Below are 16,647 nucleotides of genomic sequence, written 5' to 3'. Positions count from 1 at the left end.
CACCCCAGAGAAACAGACTGGCCATGTGTCTCATTTCTGGATTAGTTAGGGAAGTATCATGGGATTGTTTTAAAAGCTCTCATCAGTGATGAGCCTGTCAACAAATAGCTTTGTGTGGTGAGCTAGTTCCCAGCTGATTCACTCTCTATTTCTTTATTCTTGAAAAAGAAGAGTAGGCAAGAAATGAGAGCATTCCTAAGAGCCTTTTCCGAGACAACATTCTGAGCTACTTAACTGTACTAAAGTATCATAGCCTCATATCATTCTATCTTTTACTCCTGGACAAGATCATCTATCCCCCATTGCAAATGACACATGTCACTTAGAAACTGAGCATGCCAAGGACAGCCCAGGAAGCATGCTGCCTCTTTATTATACAATAGTGCTTCAAGATGGTATTCAACAGCAAACTCAGTCAAGTTAAAGCCAATGTGATCTCCATTAAAAAAGCAGTATTGTAGAGAGAAAAAGAGGAGAAAATGATGAAATTATAATTAATTTCATAGAAAAAAGCCTAGAAAACCTTTGAGCATTGGCATTTCACAGAAATAGTGCATAGATATAGGGTCTAACATTCTTTCCCAGGACAGAAGGCTTCTCTAGTTGCTGCCCAGACAAGGTAAAAACGTAACTTTGTCACAAAGGGAGGCACATATAGTGAGGAAATTCACCTAGGGAATACAATCCAAATTCCTTTTTGGAGGATTCTCAGTCACCCCAGAAATAAATGGTCCTAGAAAGAGCATTTTGATATCTCTTTGTGTGACATAGCTAAAGTATTAAAATCTCAGAAAGTACCTGAGTTTAAATGTTGGTTCATTTAGCAGTCAGAACTTTGTTATGTTTCCAATAAATCAACAAAAGTAAAAGTTTTTTAGAACTTACCACTGCATACAATTTTAAACAGAACAAATGTACGGTGGGTTATGTGTTGGGCTTGTTTCTTTTTCAGGTTCCTGAATGGAAACATGCATGTATGCATTTATCTTACAGGAAATCCAGATCTTGTGGTGGTACATAAGAGCTATACTTATAAAGCAGTTATAAATTGTTTGATGTTTTTAAATAGCGATTTTAATAAGTATTACATAATTTAAGTCAGACAGACATAAATGTTTTCAGGACTGGGATATCCACTTCTTCTCAATACACTCATTCACTTCTCTGAGGGTTCCCAGTCCTTAAAGCCTAACTAGGGGTCCATGAAGTTGCATTTTTATATTTTTCTGCTTTATGACTATACTGTTCAAACCATTCCTGAGTGTCTAGTATACTCACCTTCTGAGATGGTTTGTATATGCTCAGCCCAGGGAGTGGTACTAGGAGGAGGTATGGCACTGTTGGAGTAGGTGTGGCCCTGTTGGAGTAGGTGTGGCCCTTGTTAGTGTTGGTGTGTCACTGTGGGTGTGAGCTTTAAGGCCCTCCTCCTAGCTACCTAGTCAGTTTTATACTAACAGCCTTCAGATGAAGATGTAGAACTCTCAGCTCTTTCTGCACCAACCCTGCCTGGATGCTGCTATGTTCCCACCTTGGTGATAAAGGACTGAATCTCTGAATCTGTAAGCCAGACCCAATTAAATGCTGTGCTGTACAAGACTTGCCTTGGTCATGGTGTCTGTTCAGAGCAGTAAAATCCTAACTAAGTTTCCTTCTTTCTTTGTTTTCATTCCCATTGATGAACTATCTTACCAGATGTACATTTGAAAGGCTTATGTTAAACTAATATTTTCTAAGAACTCTTTCAAAATTCAAAATCTTAAAGTAATGGGATGAGAAACCAAATGTACAAAATTCTGGTTCTTAAAGGGAAGAGATATTTCAATTCAACATTGGAACCTTTCCTAGGTCCCCTTAATAAACACAAGAGCCTCAGTTCAATACTGTGCAGAAAGCTTTTGTCACAAATTTTCAGTGTTAGTCAAATTTCATGTATCTTTTGTAAGGAAAAATTTCTAAATTAGAACAGCTCTATATGGACAATTTTGTTAAGCTTTATAATGTTTCCAGCTTTGGATTGTTTGTGTGTGTGTGTGTGTGTGTGTGTGTGTGTGCCAGGGTTGGGGAAATACCTAGTAGGGTCCCAACATGCTCAGAGGAGAAGGAGCATGGGTCATGGGGAAAGGACTGTGGGAGGAGAGGACCAGGAGGGGGCAGTAAGTGGGATGTAAAATGGATAAATACAAAATGATTAAATTGAATTAGAATATGTTGTTTTATAGAAGTAGCCAGTCAATAATTTACAATTTATTTATTGGTGCTCTCAGAACACAACAATTCACTTCTCTCATAGTTTACAAATTTATAGTCACATCCAAATCTCATGTTTGTTCATTTCCCTGTAGATTTTAATATTAACACATCTACTAAAAGTAAAATCTGTTTACACATCAATCAGTCTCAAGTTGTGTGGGTTATCTGTTCTTTGAGCAAATTTTCCACCAATGTAATTCATTCTTTCCAGCCTTGCACATTTTTTGTGAAATGGATACAAGAAATGCAATAGAAAAGAATTTTCATGTTTCCCTATAACTAAGAATTTGAGAAGACCTTATTATTATAGAAATGTGCATTTTTGGCACCTAGGCCCTCTTGTTTGAAAATGTGCCAATACTCCAAATAAAAGAATCAATGATCTATATTAATAAAAAAAGAATTGAGGGATATTTCCAGTAAGACATAGATAAAACAGGAAAGATACTAATCCCTCAGGGCTGAAGGCATGCTAGTCTTGAGCTTAGAGAGGCCTTCGTTCCCTAACTGAGCCTCTCTTAACCAACAAAACTAGACTCATATAGGATGATGATCCCTTTATTTGTTCTATCTCTAAAAAAATAAAAAGGAAAAGAGGCGTGTCAATCAGTCTGCTCCTATTTAAGAGTTGACTAAAGAACTAATATCTATCCAAAGATAAACACGTGATAAACCAAGCATCTACCTGCCAAAGCATACCACAGATACAAACAACAGAAAGGTATGGTATCTTGAGGTTTTCTTAAGATAAACCTGAAGATATCTAGTGAACCCAAAATCAGAGGATTTAAAACGAACCAAGAACATGCTTCTAATATTTTCCCTCTCTAAAACCTGCCTTCATTTCCATTACATTTAATTGTGTAACTTGTAGGCTATGTAAGTGATTCTTTATGTAGTAGAATTAAAGAAGAGAATGCAGACCTGAGGTCATATAGTGGCTTTGTGCTCTAGTGGGAAATACCATGGGGCGGGGGGAAACTACTGAAGTTGGCAAGAGCCTGAGAGAGGATCACTTGATAGTCTAGACCAGATTTCTAGATTTGAAGAGCACAAAGTTTGCTCTTTGTAAATTTCTCCTTAGAAGTAGCAGAGCCAGGGGTTTGGAGAAGATAATAAGGGTCCCCAGGGCCTGAATATGGGTCATGAAAGTCAGGTTTCTCTCTGCCTTCTCCTGGTGCTATGATTGCCTGTTAACCCCTGCATTCCTTCCTGGGCCCTGTGGCTACCCTCTGAATAACCACCACAGTGCTTACAGGTACGTAATGAGCATCTTCAAATCCAAATCTGTCCTAAAGTCATCTGTCTCTCACCTCATTAGTAAAAGCAAGTACTACAAATTAAAAAGGCAAGTTCTTGAGGCTGACCAGCTGGCCTCAGGAGTCAGTGAACCAACTACTAAACAGGAAAATCTGGTGGGATGGTACATTCCTTTCATCCTGCTGCTTGGATGTAGAGACTGGAGGATCCGAGGCAACAGTCACCCTCTGCTCTTCTACAGCATACAACGTTCTAGATCAGCCAGTGCTCCGCAAAACCTCTACAGAACCAAACAACAGCCAAAGCTCATGGAAGTTTTGATGTGGAAAAATAAAGAAGTGTTTAGATAAACAAATCATGGTTTCACTTGAAAGCAACAGTCTACGTGGTAATAAATCATCTTGGGACAAATTACAAAGTAATTACCAACAAACTAAAAAGAGGTTTCTTCAGTCAATATTTTCTCTTGTCTTTTATTTACTTGAAAATTTTGTTAACTATAGACACTAAGATAGATGCTTAATAACATTCTGATTAGTGGCTATCAGTGATCAGGTGAATAACCCAAAGAATGTATTAATCAGGGAACATGTTTGTTTTCTTGGGCTTTAGCCAGAGATAAAAATCCCCTCTACCCAAAAGCTGTGTAAACTATTTCCATTTAATCCGCTTTTTCTGTTTAATCCAGACTTAGGAACATAGCTAAATAAATTGTCTTTCTAGTTCTCTATGGCCATTTTGTAAACCTGTATTATCCGTTTAGGACTCAAGCAAACTACGCTCTCGCAGGCAGGCAGCAGTGACAAACTGACCAAATTGATAAACTGAAACTTTTTTCCCTCTGCCTATTCCCACCTACTGAAGGCAAGGGACTGAGTTAAAAAACGCCCTCTAAAAATGCCTGAAGCTGTGTATTAATAATTATGAGTTTCAAACTTAAGTGATGTTCTCTTGAGGTCTAATAGGTTTTGTCTCCTTTTATAGTTCATATTAATGCATCTTGAGTGTTTGTTATACTTGTGGTGTGAAAAGAAATCTTAACCCATGGGGGACATGCTTTGTCCTTACTACATTAGATGTTCTGATAATATTGAAGTCCTCACCTAAGTTCTATCTATATCTTCTGTCATTTCCCCCACCCATTAGCACTTAATCCAAATAACTAAGCAAAAAGCTATTGCACTTAATTTCTGTAAAATGTGGACATGCTATTTATATGTTCAGTGTCAGCTAAGAGGGCAGTGTCCTTTATACGGTCCTTGGACATCTAACTGCAATGTTCTGCTTAACAGCTTAACAGCTCCCTTCTTCCAGCCTAGAAAATCTGTACAGGGCTTCAGCAGCTCTTGTTTCACTTGAAATAATCATAGTTTTCTCAATCATTTGTCCATGCTATTGATGCTCAAAAGACTAATTTGAATCTCAAAAGCAGTTCAAACTCTAATCAATGTATGTGTATTCTATTTACATACTTGCAGGTATATGTCTCATATGTCTATGGATCTAGTATATATAGACTGGTATATATCTATTACTATGCTTAGTAAAAGCACTCATTATAGTAGGCTATTTTTTTCAGTTAGTAATGAGAGCACCCTCCACAAAAATTTCACTAGAGCTCATTAAACTAATCAAAGTTCATTTCCTCACATCCTTGTCTATACAACATATATAAAATTGCTGTTCTTAATTTTAAAATGAAGTATGTTGATCTATACTTCTTTGATTATATGGAAGATAGATGACTTCTCTTCCTGTACATGGCTTTAGGAAACATTTGTGTTTTATTACTTAAGCACATGTATGTATCTCTGGCTCACTCTTACAGACTTTGAAGAGAGCGTTCTCTGAAAGACTTGATAAATCCACTGATAAACTGCAGACCTCCTCCTGCCTTATTTCTTTCCTTGTGCAGTGTTTGAAATATAGAAACTGGAACTCTGGACATCTCATCCTGAGATCCCCCTCCTTTTGGGCTTTCATTGATGAGTCCCCTTTCCATTGCAATATGACAAACATCCCTCTAAGCCTTTGAAATTTAGAGCTTTAAAGGGCTTGAAGGAAGACATTAATGGTAGCTTAGCATATGAGAAAAGCTTTTACTATCTGCTTCCTCATCCTTTACCTAATAATCAATTCCTTGTGTCTAAATTTCAAGATTTGAATCCCTGCCGATGTTTAACAGGGGTTATTCTCTGTTGGAGAAAGCTTCCCTTTATTGCAACTTTTAACTTTCTTGATTTTATTTTATTTTTCAGCACATATATTTACCCTTCAAGGTGAAATTTAGAAATTCAATTTCTAATGTTTAATTTGCTATTAGAACTTCCCCATCTTTAGCCCTCCTGACTCATGTATCCTAATACAGCATAACCAATTTGTCATTCAGTTAGAAATATAAATAATAGATGTTGAACATAAATAAATATGATAATATTGTCTTATTTGCCATGTCTTCTAGAAGTTGCAGACTTTGGATTCTTTGTAGTGCATAGTCTTTAGTCTTGGAGAGCATTATGCATAGTGATGATGATGATGATGTTTGGCACACAATCTCCTGTATCCTAGGTCAATCTTGAACTCAGTATATAGCCATATATATGACTGAATCATCTGATGTCTCTGCCTTAGGATTGACACCTTCCACCAACTATGATTGTATGTGAGACTGAAAATAGAACCAGGGCATCAGGCCTGTTAGACAAACACCCTACAAACCGGCATATAATACCAGGCCCTCGATTTTGATTTCTTATTTTTTTTTTTTGAAATATAGTTTCTGCATCATATGCCAGGCTGACCTGAAGCTTCCAGTATAGCCCAGGCTGACTTCGAACTTGCAACCACCCTCCTATCTCAATCTTATAAGTATTGGAATATATGGACAAGAAATAGCTGTATAATACCTGCCCCAGAGTTTGGGTTTTCACTAGGATAGTCATCTTAGATTAGTCCCCGGAGGAAACAAATGTGCTCTCTCTGTGTCTTCTCAGAGTGTGGAAGGGGAACATCATGAGAAAGCTGTGGAACTTCTCAAGGCTGCTAAGGACAGTGTGAAGCTTGTGGTCAGATACACCCCAAAGGTCCTGGAGGAGATGGAGGCTCGTTTTGAAAAGCTGCGGACAGCCCGGCGCAGGCAGCAACAGCAGTTGCTCATTCAGCAGCAGCAACAGCAGCAGCAGCAACAGCCACAACAAAACCACATGTCATAGGTGAGACTCACTCTCCTCCCTGTGTGCAAGCCACTGACATCCTAACGGTGTCTCCTTAATCAGCCAAAAATAAAATTGCCGGGCATAATAAACACCCAAGGAAAATTAATCAACTGAAAGATGATGATGTTCGAAAATATAAACAGGTTGTTCTATTTACACGTGTCATTCAGCTATAGTCTCTGCGTATAAGATATTTAGGAAAGTATAATGCTATGTGAGAGGTGCATACTAATTCCAGAATGCCTGTTTATAAACTATGAGAATGCATTCGTTTTGCCAACCCAGATCTATATAGGGAGAGCAAGCTGATTCTAGTCTCCACTCAGCGCCATGGCTAGTCTCTTTTACAGAGTATACGAACTGAACAAGTCTATGGTGCTATCCCTGGCTATATGGACTTTAGATTAGAAAGATACAGTGTATTAGGAAATGTGTTCCAAACTACAAGCTCAAGGACAAAGTGACAGTTCACACAGTGTGAGAGACTGAAGGGTTTGAAGTATATCTGACCCTCCTACTTTCTCCCAAATCCCACTTCACAACCAAGAGGTTGGTATATCAAGTTTGGGGGATATTTTCAAGAAAACTGTGTTAATATCAAAACTTTCCCCACCTTTGAAGTGTCTACTATGTCAGTGACACCCTTATCATACATACCCTTCAGCCTCTGAAGAACCTCTAAAGGAAATTACCATTAAAGACATATCTTTGGGATGAGCAGTCTGAAGCTTCAATCAGCCATCATTAATAAGTGGCTTGGAAGCAGAGTTCTCCTCCTGTCGGCATGAGATGCTCTGAAGTCATTTTTATATGTTCTCCAAACTATTCATTGGAAAAGATGAATTCTATCAGAAGGCATTTATGTATTATGATGTATTAAAGTGTGTCTTGGGAAAAAACATTCACATGTTCTTGGAAAAGTGGCAACAGGTGTGGGTGGTTTTCAGTTTTCCTTACTTATTAGCTTACTGTTTGTTTAACAAAAATATTGCTTGCAACATTAGGCATGCCTCTTTTTATAATAACACTTTTGAAAAAAAGCTATATAGTGAGTGGTTTTTGCCTGTTGGTGGTCTTTCTTTTGTTTTTAAGTGTATTTTGGGACTGGAAAAGATGGCTCAGTAGCTAAGAGCACTTAGTGCATTTCCAGAGGACCTGGGTTTGGTTCCCAACACTCACAACCACCTATAATTCTAAACCCCAGAGTTATACTTCCCTCTTCTGGCTACTGAGGGTTCATTACACACATAGTGCACATGACTATTAGACACACAAGTGTGCACACACAACACATGATAGATGATAGATAGATAGATAGATAGATAGATAGATAGATAGATAGGTAGGTAGGTAGGTAGGTAGATAGATAGATAGATAGATAGATAGATAGATAGATAGATAGAGGATAGAATGAGAAAATAAATACATATACTTTTAAAAATTATATTCCATCTCCAAAGGTATATTGGTTCAACAATGGATGTTTTTTGGCACAGCCATATCTGGGTACTGTCCACTGAGCACCAGAGGTAACATGAGCAAACACCTTATCTTCATGAGGCTATACACTGCTAGGAGGGCATAATTAATATATAAGCAAGAAAATAAGTCAACATCCTTTTGAGAGAAATACGTTAAAAAGTTGGACCAAGGCTGTTTGAGTGGAGACTACTAAGATGGTTACCTTAGACGCAGTTGTCAGTGAAGAACCCTGAAAGGATATAACATCTAAGATGAAGCTGAATGACAAGGAGAAGCAACCAAAGAAAGAATAAGAGAAAATGAACAGTGTGATAAAGCTTCTGAACTATTTGATATTTGAGCAACAGAAAGAGAACCTAGATAGCTAGGAACAGTGAGTAGTAATAACAGTAATGGGTTATGAGGTCAAAAGGACACATGGGGACTGGAAACAGAAAGCCTAGAAACACCCTGAGAGAAATTTGGCTCCTATGACAATAGAGAATTACAGGGCTCTGATAGGATAAGAGAAAGATTAGAATAGAATGATATAGTTGGGATAAACACCATGAATAAATACAGACAAGTCATTTAGCCTAAAGCCTTCTCCATAGTTGCCTATTCTGTACCATCAGAGTCCTACCAAAAGGTTCTTTGAATAATAGAGGAAATCCCTGATTTCCTAACCAATCATTTTCTGCTAATACTATTGTTTCTTCTATTTCTGGTAATACGGGCACATCCCTATTCTCCTGAATAATTTATGATATTAGCCTTGAGTAAAATTGATCAGGGATGTTTAAAAGCAACAGGCTGACCTCTGAGATCTTATTGAAAACTGCCATGTTTTTCTCCTCCCATTATCTTTGGAAATACACACTTTGGTCATATGTAGCCATTTGTATTTCTATTCCCTGTTCAGTCTTAATTAAATCGCCTCAAGAGTTTCTATGGTTCACTTACATATTTAACCAGAAAAAAATGTCTTTTGCTGTTTACATAGGATGCAGTAGAGATACATTTGCTTGAACATGAACTTTGTATCTATGCTTATCAGGACAGCTATTGTAGCATACAGTGTCTACTTGAGATTAAATGGTAGTGACCATTTCAAGAACAATCAAGACATACCCAAGACATGTCACCCATGAATTTTATGGTGAATCCAGTCAAAAAGACCTACAATAGCTCTTGGTTAAATTTTAATTAACTTGATCTTTAGAGAGTCAGAAAGGATTTACAACACTTAATACATACTGGTTGATTTTAAATTTTTTTGGTCTTACTAAATCTATTCAACTAGAAACAGATCTTAAATTTTTCCCCTTTGGCTCACATTCAAGGAAGAGATAATCAAAATACTGATCGGAAGACAGTCTCACTATGTGTCAAATGAATATTTTCGAAATCAGAAGTAATATGTGCTGAGAATGTACATATTATGAAGTCACTATGAATTGGAAGTGGACACAAAAGAAAATCAAACTGAATGTAAGCTATACAAGAGGGAATTGTCTTCTTATACCTTCTTGAATTTTAGATTCTGCTGAACTAAAATTTGTTTTTCATCCTCACTTCTGTTTGTTAAGTGAGAAGACTAGATTCCATTCCTAAAAAAATGCAAAAATAAGAATACCCTGCAGTTATACTGAGGAAATCCAAACAAAAAATATGATTATAGAGTTGGCCATCTGATGGCATGCTTTTGAGAAAGTGCTGTTTATTCAGCTTATATGGCTTCATTTAGTTTTAAATCATGTACACAGTGGGATTTTCACTATGATTTTTAAGGAGTAAAAAAAGAAGAGCAACACTCAAACTTTTCCAGACATTAATATTCCAAAAAAAAAAAAAAAAAAAAAAATCCTGAGACAAATGTCTGTTTCTGCCCTCCATTGTTGGGCAAGGATAACACGAAGAACTCCTCAGCTATGAAACACCACAAATCACAACAAATGAACACGGCAGCTGGCATTTGTCAGCAGCCTCACTGACTTCCTCCTGCTTTGTAGACTCTCTTTCTTTTACTTTGTCCCTTCTGAAATCGTTCTCTACCTCCTGTTAATATCAAGGAACCATTGCCACTGAACCAGACCCTGAGAACAGTAGATCCCACAGGGTGGCCTGAGGAAAGTAACCATAAGGAATCCAGAATCCCTCTAGCAGGAAACTAGAGCAGAAACAATGAGAATGCTAATGTTTATGATACAATTAATACCAGCAAGCACTCTCTGGAATGGTTAACACATGTTAAGCAACTTTCACAATAGCCCCATGATGGCTGGATACATTTTCATTGTATTCTAAGCTACAAAAGGTAGACATATATATATATATATATATATATATACAGCCTCTCACAACTGGCAAATGACAGGGCAGAAAGTAGACTGAAAACTATGGGCTTCAGTACTTTTTCATCCCCACCACACTGAAACATGATGTCACTGCTCACTGTGCAGTTTGTGTACATCGTCAGTGTTTGCTGATTCTACCTTGTATTCACGAACTTCCTGGAGACTCCGTTTCACAATGCTTAGAGTTAGCTGTGTCCAATCCACCCTTACCAATCACCTCCAAAGCAGGACACCATCCTCGGTCACTACAGTGGTGCTAGTTTTTCCTTTTCTGTCACAAAAAAAAAAAAAAAAAAAAAAAAATGTACTCTAAAGTTAGTGCTTATAAGCAACACAATTTTAATATTGTATAGTTTTGTAGGATTCAATGCAATTGTAAAAATGCCAATCACATTTTGGACAAAATTATAAACAATAATTCTAAACTTCAAGCCACCACAACCTCAAGTAAAAAACAAAATTTATAGTAAAAAATAAATAAACAGAAAAAGAATGATCATACTTTCCACTTTCAAAATGTATTACAGAGTCATAGTAAACCAAACAGGATGGCATAGGAGGAGCAACTACACTATTTTTCTACAATGACTGTCATTAATTAGAATTAAGGCTCCCACCAACACTGGTCTTTCTTTTCTCTGCATTGTTTAGCATTTGCTGTCTTTTTTTTAACCTTTTAAATAGCTATTCCAGGAGCCAATAGATCTCATTTTGGTTTATAGCTTCACTTTCCCAGTAGTTCAGGATGATGAGCTTGGTTACATGTTTCCCAATCTATTTATTTATCATCTCTCTCTTGGCTATTTTACCTTGCTTGGAAGATAATCATCTAAGTGCTTTGGCTGCTTTTTGATTTTATATTTTGCTATTGAAGACTTGATGTCTTTAACACATTTATGATTTTAGCCTATCATCAGATGTTTGACTGCGAGTATTTTCTCACAGTTTCTGAATCTCTCATTGCTTCCTCTGCCGTGAAGCTTTTCTTTTTATTTCCAAAAATTCTACTTGCCGGTTTTTCCCTGTTCACATTATATGTGTCATATATGTGTAACCCAGGTTCAACATGTGAGAGAAAACCTGCCCTGTGTCACACTGTGCCTGATTTACTTACCTTACACTGACTATCAAAGCCTCATTTCACTTGCAACCCAAGTTACCCAGGAAGCATATCCACTGATCTACAAGATAGAAGGTGCCAATATCAAAACACGGATGGAGAGAATCATTTTAGGAACTGTAGTGGCCCCTCTGGGAGCTGACAATGAAATCGGTTCGACAAAATTCACACTAAAATAAAAATGAAGTTTGTGCTTGAAAACAAGCAACATGCCTCAGTGGATAGAGTCACAAAACCCTGATGGTTTTCAATCTAACACCTTTAACCACTGAATTATTTCAGACATCTGTAAGCCTGAAGGGATGAGTTTGATTCCTAGAACCCACAAGGAGATGGAAGAAGAAAATCAAGCCCACAAAGTTGACCTCTAAAACCCTCTCTCTTCTCTCTCCTCTCTCCTCTCTCCTCTCTCCTTTCTCTCTCTCTCTCTCTCTCTCTCTCTCTCTCTCTCTCTCTCTCTCTCTCTCTCTGTCTATCTCTCTCTGTCTATCTCTCTCTGTCTCTGTCTCTCACTCTCTCTCTCTCTCTCCAAACGTAAACGTACTTAAAATGAATCACAAATCTGCTGAGTCATATAACATGGTACAGATAAATAATGAGGTGGCTTCTCCCGGGATCTGCCCTGACTCTTCCTTTGTTCGCCTACTACCCTCTCCACTACTGCTACATTGCGTAGTCACAGTCACCTTCAGGGTATATGAGAAACTCTAAGACTCAGAGAATAAACACTGGTTTTGGATCCTTATTCCTTTATGACATGTGACTATGTGATAATTTGGCTACTTTGAAATATCAGTCTCTACCTCTTCACTGTAGGAAGCCATCAATCTAAAACTCAGCAAAAGGTCCTCATGTGGAGATTAAGAAACAGAGGAAATAATATGAGCTCACTAAAACATGTCAATCTGTGACCTTCTAATAAAACATTTCAGTCACGGCAATGGTGCTGCTACTGGTGCTGCAGTGGGTCAGATGTTAAGTGCAGTCCTGCTTTCCAGGATTCAGATGGGCAGCGTGAGAAGACCCACAGTAACCCCCGAGTTGTGGCACAAGATCACTAGATGACTTTCAGCCAGAGGGTGGCTGCAAATTAGGAAGAACAATTTTTTGAAAACCCACCTTGCATATTTTGGGGGAATTCATTGAAATAAAAATAGCATCTTTAAAGAACAAAGATTGGGAGAAATGACTCTGTACTAGTGGATGAGGTGGGGGAGGTGTTTGCAGAGCAGCATCCCCAGACTGGATCAGTGAAGGACAGACACTGTCTGCTGTACGTGGCATCAGGCTGACCTTGCGGGAGGTCCTTGATTTCTTCTTCACAGAAGGGATATTGGTGCTCTCACCTGGTGAGTGACAGGCTTTGGAGGCTCCTTTCTCAGTAAGCGCATTACCAAATGCTGTCGTTTTAATTATACTTATGCTATGAGTGCCATTTGTATTTTTTGCCTTCCTGGAGTGAATTAGAATCACGTAGAACCTAATAGGGAGAAATGTTAAATATTTGAACTTTTTCCAAACTGAAATTCTTTATTTCACTTTATGGAAATGCTGTGGTTTCTTCTGCCTTCTTCATCAATTATTCCCTTCATAGCATTTTTTTTTTTCTGTGTTTGGAAGCCAAAAGAATGATGATACTCAAACTAATCCCAGCCATTCTCACTGTGAGTTTGAAAGAGAATGGCTCCCTCTCTTTCTTAAGTGTTATTATTGTTGCAATGAAACTTCATGATCAAAGGCAACTTGGGGAGGAATGGGGTTATTTGACTTATATATCCTGACTCATAATCCACTGAAGGAAGCTGCATGGGAACTCAGACCAGGAAGAAACCCAGAGGCCCTAACTCATTCAGAGGCTGTGGAGAAATGCTACTTGGTAGCTTACTCCCTCAGCTTGCTTTCTTATAGCAAGCAGGGCTACCAACCCAGGGGTGGTAACACCCACAAAAGGTGGGCCCTCCCCTGTCAGCTTTACAGCCTAGTTTACAACCAGGTCTTTTTAAATCTTTTTTTTTTTTTTTTTTTTTTCTGTTGAGACTCTAGCCTGTGTTAAATGGGTATAAAACTAGCCAGTGCGCCCCATTAAGCTCATACATTTGAATGTTTGGCTCCCAGTTGGTAGGACTATTTTTGGAAGGATTAGGAGGTGTGGCCTTGTTGGAGGACAAGGCAGAAGGTAGAAGACAAGGCAAGTTTTGAGGCTTCAGAACCAGTCTCTCTCTCTCTCTCTCTCTCTCTCTCTCTCTCTCTCTCTCTCTCTCTCTCTCTCTCTGTCTCTGTCTCTCTGTCTCTCTCTCTCTGTGTCTCTCTGTGTGTCTCTCTGTGTCTCTCGCTCTTTCTCTGTCTCTCACTCTTTCTCTGTCTCTCGCTCTCTTTGTCTCTTGCTCTCTCTCTGTCTCTCGCTCTATCTGTCTGTCTGTTTCTGTCTCTCTCTGTCTCTCTCTCTCTCTCCTGCTTGTGGATAAGATGTAAATTCTCAGTTACTGCTCCAGCTTCATACTTGCCTGCCTGCTACAATACTCCCCCTATTCCCTCAAGTTGGTCAGTGCCCTCCCCCCCATTAAATACTTTCTTTTATAAGATACTTTGGTCATGGTTTTTCTTCACAGCAATGGAACAGTAACTAAGACACTCATTCAATGCATGCTCTTGATAGTTGTGGCCATTTATAGTTTAAAAAATGAATACTAATCACTGATTTCTCTCCACTTTCTTCCTATTCCACCCTACCCCACCTCATCCCATTTCAGGTCCTAGAAGAAATGCTAGCAGGTCAATCATCCAACAGTCACAAATCTGGAACCCGTGCTCCGGAATCCCAGCACATAGAAAAAGGGAAAGAAAACAACAGTAATTGCACCTGTCACAAAGCTGTGGACACATGGTGTATCCATCCTTTACCAAGGCAATTCAACATCTTCCTCCTCTGGGCATCAGCCCCCTGTTCATTGCTTTTTTACCTACTCAAACCTTCCATTGATGGCAGTGGAAACCCGCAGTGTGTTGAGGGAGAGAAGTATTCCAGTCTGCAGACTGAAATGGTGTAAGAATAAAGTCTGTGACTTTTGAACAAATCACCTGGGCTAGGATTAAGTGAATCTTTGGTCAAGGCTCTTCCAGAGGTTAGCAAACCCTTCTTTAGGCTATAGTTCAAACTGCATCAGTTCAAGGTCATGGCCACTTGAAAGGAACATACATATTGACCTCTGCCCTAACCCTTTCCATAGTCTATGTTGCTAAGCTGTCTGAATTGGAATTTGATTTAGTTACAAACTCAACCCCACATTTTCCTCTTGAAAATGCCAAGTTCTTATCCTACATAATCTGTTCTGAAACAGTTGGCTTTTTAGTTTCTATTTCTAACAGTTCCCAAACACATCAGCTGAAGTTTTTTATTTTAGAATATTTTAACTGAACTTTTAATTTATTAGAAGTAAAGGTTGTAACTTAATGCTGTCCTTTTCAAACAGTTAAGTATTGACTATATCTATTATTAATTTAGACAGAATATTATGTATATTTTTTCCACAAAATATATAAGACCAGAGTACACTTGTTATAACTTGGTTCTTTTTTTACCAAGGGTCACTACTCTGGTAAGAGATTCTCTGGACTTTATGAATTCCTCTTCACTTGATTTATGTAACCTGCCCTCAATATTTTATTGTTACATTTTATTTATTCATTTCCATTGATGAACTTTGGAGAAGTCTAAACCCATCCTGCACACATTGATGTGCTTCCATAGAAATGTATTTGATATTTTAAATCTTGGAGATTTATACAACTGAATTATAATATGTGAACATAGATATACATCCAAAGGGATATATCACATAAAGTTTAGATCAGTAACCCTAAATACAAATTTTATATTTTTGGACAGTGTAAGATCAAAGGTACTGACTCTCTTACATTGAGATATGTGGAACCCAGTGATACCAGTATTGTATGTGACAGATACTGTGTTCTCCAAGAGAAAATCTGTTTCAGTTTTGCATATTCCCCTTTGTAAATAAGAAAAGGACATTTTTTTCAGCTTTTACAAAGATCTGTTAGCACCTCCTGTACAAACAGTATTTTTTAATTTGGAGTAAATCTAGATACCTAATCTGGTTTTCCATAATGGAATGAATAGGCACTGTAAGCACAAAAATGTACACACACACACACACACACACACACACACACACACACACACATGCCTAGTTAAAACAAGCAGATGGATCATCGAAAGAGAGTCTGATATTTTAATATGTCTTTTTTTTTTCTCCAAAAGCAGAAAATGGTTCCTGAAGATACAAAGAATTTGGTATTTCGGATAGTTCTCCAGCATAGAAATTTGTGAACTTCACCTTACAAGCCATTGTCCTTAAACTAAACAAAACCAATTAGAGGTACCCAGCACGTTTTGTCACACCATCGGGTGGTACTATTGTCAATAGCAATTTCTTTCTGCTTTAGATAGTGCATTGCCCACCAGGTGACAAATGACCAGAAACCCAAGAGCTACACCAATTTATTTTAACACTATCCTGTTGTGGTAACAGATTCCTATCCTTAAAAACATTGTCATTTTTTACTAGGGAGAGGTTGGGGGGAGGGGTCAGTGAGGACCCAGAATGTTATATAAAATAGGTCAATAAAGCAGACAAGCATGACAAAACAAAGTGCAGATTATGAGTATTATTCAGTTTAAAGGATAGTTCTCATTTTTATAAAAAGATGTAAAAAACATATATTTTAGTTATTATTTATCAAAGAAATATTAAAGCTGTTCAGGAGATGCCACAAAACTCTCATAAAAGGAAATCATCTCACCCTTATAATGAGAAAATGGTCATTCCAACGAGTTTCAGTACATTGTATAAATTTGGAGCTTAAGTTGAATATGTTTTTCCCTTAGTTGTTAAGTGTTTAGTTAATATGAAACTTAATATATGGTTTCACATCAGTACAAGGATTGTCAGAAGCAACTATGAAA

The 16,647-nt window shown here is 37.8% G+C and overlaps 1 protein-coding gene across 1 annotated transcript in view; it reads left to right on the top strand.

Moving 5' to 3' along the window:
• LIN7A (lin-7 homolog A, crumbs cell polarity complex component) overlaps positions 1-14,519 on the top strand; it is a gene marked incomplete at its 5' end in the record, with an annotated part of 136,184 nt that extends 121,665 nt beyond the window's left edge. The window contains 2 exons of the mRNA XM_080935977.1: positions 6,504-6,722; positions 14,414-14,519. Coding sequence (XP_080792103.1) covers positions 6,504-6,722 — 219 coding nt within the window. The 3' untranslated portion in view covers positions 14,414-14,519. The remainder of the gene's footprint in view (positions 1-6,503; positions 6,723-14,413) is intronic.
• Between the last annotated feature and the right edge of the window lie 2,128 nt (positions 14,520-16,647).

The sequence above is a fragment of the Micromys minutus genome (genome assembly GCF_963924665.1).
Source record: "Micromys minutus genome assembly, chromosome: 22".
In the NCBI taxonomy this organism is placed as follows: Eukaryota; Metazoa; Chordata; class Mammalia; order Rodentia; family Muridae; genus Micromys; species Micromys minutus.
The sequence above is the reverse complement of the archived record's forward strand: the minus strand, read 5'-3'. Positions and strand labels throughout refer to the sequence as shown.